Source organism: Suncus etruscus, chromosome 9 (genome assembly GCF_024139225.1).
Source record: "Suncus etruscus isolate mSunEtr1 chromosome 9, mSunEtr1.pri.cur, whole genome shotgun sequence".
NCBI classification, from domain to species: domain Eukaryota; kingdom Metazoa; phylum Chordata; class Mammalia; order Eulipotyphla; family Soricidae; genus Suncus; species Suncus etruscus.
This window is the reverse complement of record NC_064856.1, coordinates 10,838,981-10,851,660: the sequence shown is the minus strand read 5'-3', so window position 1 is coordinate 10,851,660 and position 12,680 is coordinate 10,838,981. Positions and strand designations below refer to the sequence as shown.

Sequence of the window (12,680 nt, the reverse complement as noted above, 5' to 3'; positions counted from 1 at the left end):
CTGGACAATTCAGTGCTATAGGGCAGAAAGAAAGGCTCAGTAGATCCCATCCTGTCCTTTTTGGTCCCTTGGCACCATGTTACCGTGACCTTTTAATCTGCCTTGATTTCTGGGTCCCTCCATGTCTTTGCTTGAGTTATTCAAAACCCTCATTTCCAGAATGGAGAAACTGGAGTATGAGTATGTCTCCTGAATGCCAGTGGTTGGCATTTTGGAGGCCTTCGTTCAGTGTTGCTGTCTCATTGTTAACTACTGTCCCATTTGCTTGCTTGGTATAGGCAGAGGGGCTTATCAGAGTTACTGAGGTTCGGCTCTTGAGTGGCCCAGCTCCTCTCTCTCCCACTCGGTCTGAGCATAAAGCAGGTTAGAGAATAATTGGCTATACTCTGTGTCCCTGTGGGCCTTAAACCCAGCCTTAAAAGGGCCCTGGTTCCAGGTGGCCTGGCTGCTTCGTCATACTGATTGGAGTATGAGTCACGATTCCCATGAATTGCTGGTATCAGGCCATGGCCTACCCATTTGGCATACCAAATCAGCTGTTGCCCAGTAACCCCTGCCCTGCACCTAAGAGCATCCTGGGTCACCCTTAGCTTCAGAGCCACAGGCCAGACCCCCTCTTGCTGCCCTGGTGGCAGGTGGTATGTGATGTGCCATTCCAGGGCAGACTAGAGGAGGTATGCTGAAGTCTCCTGTGCTCTTTCTGTTTCCACAGGCAATATGGGAGAATCAGTTTTATTATCTCTTCGGCTTCCTGTTTCTTGTCTTCATCATCCTGGTGGTGTCCTGCTCCCAAATCAGCATTGTCATGGTATACTTCCAGCTCTGTGCAGAGGTGAGGGCAATGGGGCTGGGTATGGTGGGAGAGGACTTTGGGCCCTGCAGTGGATGGGTCAGTGAGGCTGTCTACATTTCCTTCTCGGTCCTTGAGGTTTTGTTATCATTATTACTATTATTATCATTTTGGCGTAGTAAGGAGGCAGGGGGTTACATCTGGCAGTACTTAGGGCTTATTCCTGACTGTACTCAAGGGTCATTCCTGGCGGGTCTCAAGGACTATCTGGGGTGCTGGGGTTTGAATGTGCAAGGCCACATACAAGTCAAGCATGGCCTTGAGGTCTTGGACAAGTTTCTTTTCTTTGCTGAGCTCTGCTCATCAGCAGTATGGTGTCTCCAAGAGTAGGTGCAGATTGGTGACTGCTATCGTCTGGGGCCCAGCTCTTGGGCAAAGCACAAGCCCCCAACTCAATAGCTGTTTGACCTCTGTGAGCCTTCCTGCCGCCTTGTGTCAAGACTGACCCAGGCTCTGCCCCAAGGACTAAATGAATTGCCCACAGAGTACCCTCTGTAGAATGGTACCAGGAATGTGGTGGGCATTTGTGTAATGTATAAGCAATGTGCATTGTAGTTACAGTTTCCGGTTTGTAAGCAGTCAAGTTCACTCTGCATTCTGAGTCCTCTGAGTTTGTAGAAAGGCTTACAGTAGGGTCCAGAGAGATAGCCTGAAGGTAGTACATTTGCCTTGCATACAGAAGGATGGTGGTTCAAATCCTGGCATCCCATATGGTCCCCCGAGCCTGCCAGGAGCGATTTCTGAGCAGCGAGCCATGAGTAACCCCTGAGCGCCACTGGGTGTGACCCCAAAAACAAAAACAAAAAAAAAAAAAAACACAAAAAAAAAAAAAAAAGGAAAGACCTACAGCAGGGGTCTCAAACTCACAGCCTGCAGGCCATTTGCAGCCCTCCGTACAACATTTTGTGGCCCATGGCTGGCCTTCAAATATCGCAGTGTTCGCAGTTATTCGCTTACCGAATATCGCAATAAAAATCGCATTAGTAAGAAAAAATCGCATTAAATATTCACATACCCCGAGCAGTTCCATTCGGGTAATGCAAATGTTTAATGCGATTTTTTGCGATTTTTTTTTTTATTTTAATTATGACAACAAAGATGCAAAGAAAGAGGACAGGGTAAAGTTACAGTGGAAGCCCAATCACCCATAAACAGGATTCTCAGTAGTCCCATCGATGATATCCCAGCCTTGAACTTTCAGCCAAAGAACATTAAGAAAAACAAAACTGAACCCATGTACAATACAATTACTTTGTCCCTCAAATCCCCAGTTGTAGTACATATTATTTCTTAGCAGCACACCATATAATATAAAGATATTAGACTTATGTAACTCTTTAAACATTGAGGGCAAAGTACATTTATCTAGTTCCATGCACATGCTTACTAGTTTAAGTTAACCTCAAAAGTTTTAGTGGGTTGTTTTTCTTAAGGATTGGAGTCAAGGGAACATAGTAAAAAACGATATTAAAGTGGCATTTGTTTGCATAGGCCCACCAAAACATAAGGGACATGGAAAGACAAATTATGGTCTAAATACATGGAGACCCTACCCCTGAAGTTTCCTGGCATAGGACTGACTCTAGGCTCCAGGCAAACTAGTTTGTCCAATTCAAGTCATCGTCTGTAGTGGCAATACACCTCCATTCCTCACATAGTCTCTATTGTTGGTATCATGCTTCTGTATTAAAGATCCTGGAGTCTGCATATCCCATATTGCAGTCAGGATGGTGCAGAGCATCCTCTCGTTTCACCTCACACTTAAGGGGCAATAGAGAGAACCATGTCCTGTAGAGCAGGTCATTGTTGTTGTCACGTCTTCTCAGTGTAAACGGAAGTGTCTTATTAGGAGGTCGATGTCACACCCTTGGTAGTGTCTTTCCTGGTAGAGGACTGCTTCCAACTGTTGCTATAAAAGACCTTGGATGTTTCGTAGATAGCTTGCCTGGTTCCAGCGTGAATGGAGAATGCCCATTCAACTGAGGCCTATGCCAATTCATTATATCAATATTCAGGGTGTAAGGTACATTGTAATGAGATTTATTAGATAATAACTAATCTGTATGTATAGTGTTTTCCCATTTTAATGTGTCTATGCAAATAAGGATCAATGCCATGAAGCGTTATTGGTGCATCTGGAGGCAATAGGAACAAGACCAGCAATTTCCATGACATAGTTCAATCATAGGCATCAAACTGAGGGACAGTTCCACCAACAATCCTTACTGAACAGCTTACAAAGAAAAGACAAGATGAAAAGTGGATAGAAACATCATGGTAGAAGAATATATAGAGAGTTACAGCAGTTAAAGAAAATAATCATAAAATATTCAAAAGATATATGTGTTCAATATGTGTTCGATTTGTGTCCTTCTAAATAGTTCTGGGATTTGTAAGATCTACTGTATGTCTTTGGCCAGAGATTAAAACTGTGTGTTACTGAAGTTAAGAAGGGTAAATCTGAGGTACTGATGGTTGGGAGGAGCATATGTTCGCGCGGGGGCGGTAGCCCCCGCGAGGTTTCAAAATGTAGACTGGTATGAAATTGCCAGTGACAGCCTGAGTATAGCTGAGCAGTTATCTGCCACCCCCCAGATCAAACGCCACCCCCTAAGCCAACCTCTGGAGCCGGCCTGGGAGTGGGGAAAACCCAGGGTGCCCCATCAGCTCCTCCCAGAAACCCACCTGGAGATCCGGAGGAAAGGGGGAGAGGGGGGGTCGGGTGACCCAGGTCCGGGCCCCCCTACCCTAGGCCAGGCCAAAAGGCCGCTGGCACATGCGGAGGTCTGCCAGCTGCCTGCCCGTGCCGGCTAAAAATCCTGCTCCAAGAAGGGAGAGAGACCCTCCCAAACCCGAAGGACAGGGATTTAAGCCCAACCCTAGGCCGGTCCCCAGACCCGGCCTGGGAGTGGGGAAAACCCAGGGTGCCCCATCAGCTCCTCCCAGAAACCCACCTGGAGATCCGGAGGAAAGGGGGAGAGGGGGGTCGGGTGACCCAGGTCCGGGCCCCCCTACCCTAGGCCAGGCCAAAAGGCCGCTGGCACATGCGGAGGTCTGCCAGCTGCCCGCCCGTGCCGGCTAAAAATCGCGATTTTTTTTCTTACTAATGCGATTTTTTATTGCGAATATTCGGTAAGTGAAATCCCTTATGCGGCCCTGCCTCACCCCGACTTTGCCTCCTGCGGCCCCCAGGTAAATTGAGTTTGAGACCCCTGACCTACAGCAACCACCATTCCAGCCAGGATTTAAGACATTCCTGCCACCCGATTATTTGTTCTCTTAACCCAAGGCCGTTCATCTTCCTGGCCATATGAAATGTGGGTTTGGGTTGTGCCTGGAGAACGTGATGACGCTTCCTTTCTCCTCAGGATTACCGCTGGTGGTGGCGAAACTTTCTGGTCTCCGGTGGTTCTGCATTCTATGTCCTGGTCTACGCCATCTTTTATTTTGTTAACAAGGTACTGCCCCACAGGTGGGCAAGGGGAAGGGATGGGACCAGAAGAAAACCTGCATTTTCCACCAAGCATGGGGACTCTCAGAGCCATTCTAGAACTTAGGTGCTATGGAATGTGAGAATTTGAGGAAAGAAAAAAACCTTCGGGGTAAACGACAGTGAAATTATTGCATGGGAAACCTGATCTTATAGGGCATTTAAAAGGAAAGAAGTGATAAGAAGGCCCATTAAAGATGAAGGCAGAAAGTGGTTAAATAGCCTTCATGACCCCAATTCAGGAGCTCAGCATATTTGCAGAATTCATGGCACTCAGAGAGTGGCAAGAGTAAGGAGTAGGCCAATCCCCCCTCCAGTTTGCCTGCCTACACCACATTTTTCCATAGAGAGTTGCGGTCCTCTGATGGACCCCTCACCTGGCTCTAAACATAAAGCATGCTTTTCCCTGGTTTGCAGCAGCCGGGGAGTGGGCCCAAACTAGACTGTTGGATCTATTGATTGGAGCTTGGAAAGTGCATTTCCTAAAGTATCAGATTAGAAAGGCCAGTATTGCTCAGTTAGAGTGGTGTTGCATATGCCTACATCCAGTCCCCCCAAGGCCAGCAGCACTCTTGCCCTCCCTGTGAATAAAGCTTTACTGGAACACAGCCATTCCCATTTGCTAACATAACATCTAGGGCAGCTTTCCCTGTGCCACAGCAGAACCAAGTCACTTGGGATGTTTTGTTGGTAGCAGTAATTTTATCTGTTGATTTGGGGGTTTTAGTTTGGGGGCTGCACCTGGCTATGCTTAGGTGTGTGTGTGTGGTCCAGATAGAGCGTTCTCCTGGCCAAAGCTGAGTAGTTTTGAGAGATGCCATATGGCCAGTGAACCCAACACTATTTATAATAAGACTTTTGGTTTGGTTTTGGACCATACCTGGCAGTGCTCAGGGCTTATTAATCTTGCCTTTGCACTCAGGGATTGAACCTGGGTCAAACAGTGCAAGGTAAGTGCTCTACCCACTGTGCTATCCCTCAGTCCCTAGTTTGACTCTTTAAAAAACATCTCATTAGAGAATAGGGATTTTGGTGTTTATAGTATTGTACAAAATTACCACACACAAGTCCACCACCAAGGTGCCCACGACCCTCCACCGCTGTCCTGTGTCACCTCTGCTTCTATCTTCGTTTGCTTCCAAGCCTCCCCACTGTGACTCTAAAAAAAAGTTTGCAGAGGGGCTGGAGATACAGCATGGAGGTAAGGCGTTTGCCTTGCATGCAGAGGGTCAGTGGTTCGAATCCTGGCATCCCATATGGTCCCCTGAGCCTACCAGGAGCGATTTCTGAGCATAGAGCCCCTGAGTGCTGCTGGGTGTGACTCAATAAACAAAAAACAAAACAAAAAAAAAAAGAGTTTGCTGACCCTGTTCAAGCATATTTAATGACAGAATCTCCTGACAAAGTCTTTTTGGAAATCTGCCTCTCTGAAGCTTCCATTTTCAGACTAGAGTTTCACTTCTAGTAATTACATGCAGCCTGTCCCCTTCCCCCTCTTCCTGTAGCCTAGTGCCTTCTCCACCTACCTACAGCCCAGCCCCCTTCCCCACCCACCAGTAATCTGCCCCCCAACATCCCTCTTTGCCCACCCACCCAAGCCTGTCACTTTGCCCGCTCATGCCCTTTCCTCCTGAGGCCACTAAAGGTAAGACCTTGGGCACCATGAAGACCTGCACTCAGTGTCCATCTCTCTTTTGTCTGCTTGCCCCAGCTGGACATTGTTGAGTTCATACCTTCGCTGCTCTACTTTGGCTACACGGCCCTCATGGTCCTGTCCTTCTGGCTCCTCACGGGCACCATCGGCTTCTATGCGGCCTACATGTTCGTGCGCAAGATCTATGCTGCTGTGAAGATAGACTGATGGGATGGACTCAACCATGGCCAGGCCTACTTTGTCCTCGGACAGGAAGCCACCTGCGAGGGTGACTGCAGGCACCCAAAATAAAATAGCTCCTGCTCTTTGGGAATGTAACTCCTGGCACAGTGTTCCTGGATCCTGGGACTGCGCGGGGGGGTGGGAGGGCCTGTAGATAAATCTTGCATTTTTCTTCATCTTATTCCGATTCTGTGGGGGATGCGTATTTTTGTGGGTTGATTTTTTTTTTTTTTTTCAGTGCTAAGAAAGTTCCTTTGGCAGGAACTCTCTAACCTGTTTCTTCAGGTTTGGTTTTGGTTTGAGTTTTTTCCCCTTAGGTTTTATCACATGGACCCAGGATGGATGAATCCACCAAGACACTGGGTCATCGTCTCCACCTCAGTTCCTCAGGGCTGTTGGCCACCCTGCGACTAACTGGAAGAGAGACCGGCCTTCCGGGGCTCCAGAGCCACAGCCCTCATCGTGGACACTGAAAAAAAGCTCAATGTTAGCCGGACATACGTGCTCAGTGCCAGCCAGCCTCTACCAGCCTCTTTCTTCCTGCCTCCTCCTGGGGCTGCCTACCAGAAGGCTTCCTGCCTGGCCTCTGCCTGCTGTCAGGACACTTCTTGGTTGCTCAAGGAAACCCCTGGAGGGGGGGCCTAGAGACTGAGAACAGCAGGGTCTCTTCTTCTCAGAGCGACAGGATTTGGCTTGACTAAAGAAGAAACTTAAATGAACTGTCTCGTGCCAAGAAATCCTGGATATGGGGCCAAGTGTTTCCAGAGCATGCAGGGACTTTCTGGGTGACAGGCCTCCCCAGTCATTTCTTTAGGAGGTCACTGCTCTGTGCCAGGTGTGCATGTGGTGGACCCTCGTGGTCCCATTTTCAGGGCAAAGCCAGGCTTGTACCCCTTGGCCTGCTCCTTCGGGGCTGGATGAGGCATCTCCCTAGGCTTGCCTGCCTCGGTGCACTTGTTGAACTGGTCCATTCATCTAAGTTCTTGTTTCCCTTGGAGGATACCCAGAACACTGCTTGTGGATGGGATGATGGAAGGTAAGTTCCATCACTCCTCCCCCACTTCCCAGGAATGGGTTTAGAAAGTGGGAGTGAATGGGGTGGGACTGGCATCTCCATAGATAGTTGCTCTCACCTGTCCCCTTCCACACTACTTTGCCACAGTCCCTCTTGCACCTTAAAAACATCAGCTCTTAATGCGCCGGAGACCAAACCCATCCCAGGGTTGAAGGGATTCCTACTGCAAAACAAAGCTCAGGATGCTGGTTAAGCTAGGAACACCCCACACACATCACCTCACCCCCTACCCCAAGTCTCCCGCAAGCCCTATTGGCTCCACCAATCAAACCAAGTGAACTACTCCTCTACCTTGCCACAGTCACACCGCAGCGCCAGATGGCGTCCGGAAATCAGGAGGCGAGAAGGGGAGCCGAATCATTAGAGGATAAGAGTTACTTTGTTCATTCCAATTGTGGATTTTTTTTTTCCTCTGAAAAGATTTTCTTGTGAGGTGTGGGAAAATGGACCCATAAGGAGTTTGAACATCATTCATTTTTATGAATTTTTAATCATCATCATTATTTTTAATTAAAAAATGCCTGTATGCCTTTTTTGATCCAGTTGTAAATAAATATTCCATTGTCCTATTGCCATGTTTCTTGAGTCTCTTACTGCGGTTAGAAATCTGCCATGAGACAGCTGCCTCAAGTGGATTAAACAGTATGTTTCTCTCTGAGCTTAGACCTACCCCAACTCTTAAGGTTCTGACCACTTTCCCCAGCCTGGGGTAGGTCCACAGCAATTGCTTCCTGTCCACCCAGCTCCTGCAGTTGGACTTATAAACATCTGCCCTGGGGAGCCCAAAGAAGGAAACAGCTGGCAATTGTTAGTTTTGTTAATAGTGAAACTTAATCTCATATTCCCAGCTCCAGCATATCACCGTCGATTTACTTCATTTCTCTATCCTCCTTCAAAACCTAGAAATAGGACAGACTGAGGCTGGAGTCATAGGTTAGAGCACTTGTCTTGCATAAGATCAACCCAGGTTCAATCCCCAGCACCCTAGGTAGCCTGAACCTGCCAGGAGCATAGAGACAGTAAGCCCTGAGCACCACTGGTTTAGACCCCCCCCCCCAATTTTTTTTTTTTTTTGGTTTTTGGTTTTTGGGTCACACCCGGCAGTGCTCAGGGGTTATTCCTGGCTGTCTGCTCAGAAATTGCTCCTGGCAGGCACAGGGGACCGGGGACCATATGGGGCGCCAGGATTCGAACCGATGACCTCCTGCATGCTATCTCTCCGGCCCCTAGACCCAAAATTTTTTTATTTTAAAAAGTGAGCTGGAGTATGATGGGTAGGGCATATGGCCAACACAGGTTAATTCCTGCCATCTCATGTCCCCCAAGCATGCCTGGAGTAATCCATGAGCACAGAGCCAACAGTAAGCCCTGAGACTCATGCCAATGCCCCCCCCCCCAAATACAGAAAAAAATCTAAGCATTTTTTGAAAGGAATAGGACAGACTGGATAATTAACAGACTCAAAAGTCATTAAAGAAGAGGCCAGAGAGATAGCACAGCGGTAGGGCGTTTGCCTTGCATGAAGCCAATCCAGGACAGATGGTGCTTCGAATCCCGGCATCCAATCAGGTCCCCTGTGCCTACCAGGAGCGATTTCTGAGCACAGCCAGGAGTAACCCCTGGGCGCCACTGGTGTGACCCAGAAAGAAAAAAAAAAAGTCATTAAAGAAGGGAGCAATTGAATTTCTAGTCTGGATATATCTAGGGGCTGGGAGGCTAGCTCAGGACTCTGTCACCATTGAGTGGCTCTTGTCCTTTCTGTTTCTGTCAACGATCTTCCCTGTGGGGGGAAGGGAGGGCATACATAGATCACACCAGACACGACTAGCCAGAAGGGAAAGAAAAACTTGGAAAGCCTGAAAGAAAAATAAATAACTTGGATTACTGTGCTACTGACGTCTGATTACTTGCTGCCAAAGCTCATTAGAGAGAATTGCCTCAGGATCACTTGGAATGAGTGATGAAGAAGGAAGTTCCCCATGGTGAGGGACATGAAGCAAACAGAATCCCCTCCCCTCAGAAGGAACAGATTCCTGGCCTCTGCCTGTTGTTACCAGTCATGGAAGGCCGCCCCTAAGAGCAACTGTTCAAGCACTTTCCTGGGTTAGCCCATTTAATCTAAATTTGAAGAAGGCCCTGGAATTATCTCCTTTTACAGAGGAGTAGCTGAGGCCCCAGGTAGCTGTAGTTAGCTGTGGGGTGAGTTAGAGAAATATTTCTTTTTATTTTATTTATTTATTTTTTTTTTTTTTTGGTTTTTGGTTTTTGGGTCACACCCGGCATTGTTCAGGGGTTACTCCTGGCTGTCTGCTCAGAAATAGCTCCTGGCAGGCACGGGGGACCATATGGGACACCGGGATTCGAACCAACCACCTTTGGTCCTGGATCGGCTGTTTGCAAGGCAAACGCCGCTGTGCTATCTCTCCGGGCCCACTTTTTATTTTATTTTATTTTATTTTATTTATTTATTTTTGGTTTTTGGGTCACACCAGCAGTGTTTAGGGATTACTCCTAGCTCTTATGCTTAGAAATCGCTCCTGGCAGGCTCGGGGGACCATATGGGATGCTGGGATTCAAGCCACTGTCCTGCATGTAAGGCAAACGCTCTGCCTCCAAGCTATCTCTCAGGCCCTGAGTTAGAGAAATATTTCACTGTGACTGCCAGACTTTTAGACCTGATTTTCCTTGTTGATGATACTCAGTTTACTCCTGGTTTTATGTTCAGGGGACTATATGGGGTGCTGGGGATCAAACCTGGATTAGAAAACTATGAGGTGGGGGCCAGAGAGATAGCACAGCGGTAGGGCATTTACCAGGAGTAAGTCCTAAAAGCTGCCGGGTGTGACTCCCAAAAAAAAACAAAAATGAAAACTGAGGCAAGTACCTTACCTGATGTACTATCACTACAGTGCCTAAGCCTAATTTTCTATCCATTGCTGCATGTTTTCCATTCCACATAGACGTTCATCCATATTTTATGCATCAGCATTCCTATTCTTTCCTTTCTAAGTAGTATTCTATTGACTGGCTGGCGCATCATTTGTTTATCCACTATCTACGAATGTACAGTTGACTGGTTTCTACGGCGGAAGTATGACAAGTCCCAGAGCTATGCCCATGTGTGAAGCAGTGGAATGGCTGACTCATAGGGTTTAAACTGCCAGGCTTTAGACCAAGGAGCTTGAGTCATCTCATATTTCCATCAACAATTTGAGAGTTCACATCGTGGTATTTTGTGTGGTTAACAGGCACATAATAAGAGCATACAGTGAGTAGTATGCTTGCTTTACATGCATACGACTTGGGCTCTATCTCCAGCATTCCATGTGCTCCCCTGAGCATCACCAGGAGTAATTTCTGAGCACAGAGCCTGGAGCATTGCTCCTAAACATTGCCAGGTATAGCTCCCCTAAAAATAAAAGGTACACAATAATATTATATAATGGTTTTAGTATATATTTTGCTGGGGGCTGGAGAAGTACAGCCTTTTGGGGTTTTTTTGGTGCCACACCTGGTGGTGCTCAGGGTTTACTCCTGGCTCTGCACTCAGAAATCGTTCCTGGCAGGCTCGGGGGACCATATGGGATGCTGGGACGAACCCGGGTCCATCCTGAGTCAGCCACATACAAGGCAAACACCCTACTGCTGTGCTACCACTCTGGCCCCAAGTACAGGCTTCTTAATGTATTCATTCAAGTAAGGTGTTTGCCTTGCATGCAGCCAACCCCCTTCAGTCCCTGGCACCATATGATTCCCCCACCACGGGTCATTCCAGAGCCCAGAACTAGATGTCACCTCTGAGCACTGTGTTCTGGGACACCAAATAAATTGTATGTAATATATTTTCCTAGAGACAGTTCTGTTGGACATGTTTTCATATGCTGTCATCCATCCATTTGTGGTAAAATATCTGTCCCGATATTTGCCTCTGGGGGTGGGGACAGAGATTTGTTTGGCCACACGTACCAGCGGCAGGCTACTCCCTTCTGTGTTCAGGGGACCATATGTGATGTGAGAGATGGAACTGGGGTCTGCCACAGGTAAGAAAATTGCATGACCTCCCTGTGCTATTTCTTCAGCCCCACGTTGCCCCTTTAAAGTTGAGTTAATCTGGGTTTGTGGGTTTGGGATTTATTTTGATGCTCCCCAGTGGTGCTCCAGTGCATGCAGATGTGTACAGGGCTGGGAATTGAACCCATATGCAATTCATGTGTCCTTTGAATTCTCCCCAGCCCACTTTTAAAAAAAATATATCACCGAGGGGCCTGGAGAGATAGCACAGCGGTGTTTGCCTTGCAAGCAGCCAATCCAGGACCAAAGGTGGTTGGTTCTTCGAATCCCGGTGTCCCATATGGTCCCCCGTGCCTGCCAGGAGCAGTTTCTGAGCAGACAGCCAGGAGTAACCCCTGAGCACCGCCGAGTGTGACCAAAAAAAAAAATATATATCACCATGTGGGGGGCCAGAGCCATGGTGCAAGTGGTAAGGTGTCTGCCTTGCCCGCTCTAGCCTAGGACAAAGGTTCGATCCTCCGGTGTCCCATTATGGTCCCCTCCTCCCCCCAGCTTGCCAGGAGTGATGCTCAGGGGTTACTCCTGGCTATGCGCTTAGAAATTGCTCCTGGCCCCTGAATACCCAAAACTGGCTGACCACCTCCAGGAATGCTTTAGGGCTAGGCTGCCGCACTCCCTTTCCATCATGTTTTTTCCTGATGTAGGGAGCCTCCAGCTCTAGAACTAGAGCTTACCATCCATCCTGGCCAAACCTGAGCTCCCTCACTTCCAAATCTGGTAGGTGACTGCACATGTTTTCCTCACAGGGCCTGATCATGGATGGCAGCTCTGCCTATGACCCAGAAACCTGGAGTCCAGAGGGTGAAGCTGACATTGAGCACAGCTCGTGCCCACCTACCTCAGCTCAGTGCTCACCAGATGGTTACTGAGGGTCCCACTCCGTCCACCTCCCTGATCATGCTCTAGTCCTCATCCTTTCTGCCAGCTCCCTCCCAGTCCCCCCCCCCCCCCAATCCCTCTGCAGCCCAGATCTCTTACAAGACCCTTTTCTCCACTTTGGTCAGTGCCCTACAGAGGCTGTTTTCCAGAGTCCTGAGCAAGCGAGGATGTTCCAGAGTCACCTATGAGGATGAGTGCTAGTGCTTGCCTCCTTGCTTGTACCTGGGCCACGGGGGACAGGCATATATATGCCTTCTGCCGTTGGTGGGGCTAGGACAAGGGGACATGTGTGTGCTTCTTCCATCTCCCCAGACACTCCACCTCTCACATGCTGTCCTGGATGTGAGGTTCGAAAGGGGCTCTTGCCCCTTGGAGAACCCAGGAGGTTGCTCTCTGGGGACCCGACTATCAGGTACTGGCCCCAAACTAGTAAGGTTCC

General features: G+C 48.3%; 2 protein-coding genes across 2 annotated transcripts in view; one reads left to right on the top strand and one right to left on the bottom strand.

Moving 5' to 3' along the window:
• The window catches only part of TM9SF4 (transmembrane 9 superfamily member 4), a 66,888-nt gene extending 59,026 nt beyond the window's left edge, over positions 1 to 7,862 (top strand). Inside the window, exons 16-18 of the mRNA XM_049779200.1 lie at positions 713 to 832; positions 4,219 to 4,308; positions 6,052 to 7,862. Of these exons, the coding sequence (XP_049635157.1) occupies positions 713 to 832; positions 4,219 to 4,308; positions 6,052 to 6,201 (360 nt within the window). The 3' untranslated portion in view covers positions 6,202 to 7,862. The remainder of the gene's footprint in view (positions 1 to 712; positions 833 to 4,218; positions 4,309 to 6,051) is intronic.
• COMMD7 (COMM domain containing 7) overlaps positions 1 to 12,680 on the bottom strand; it is a 911,502-nt gene that overhangs the window by 358,406 nt on the left and 540,416 nt on the right. The window lies entirely within an intron of this gene.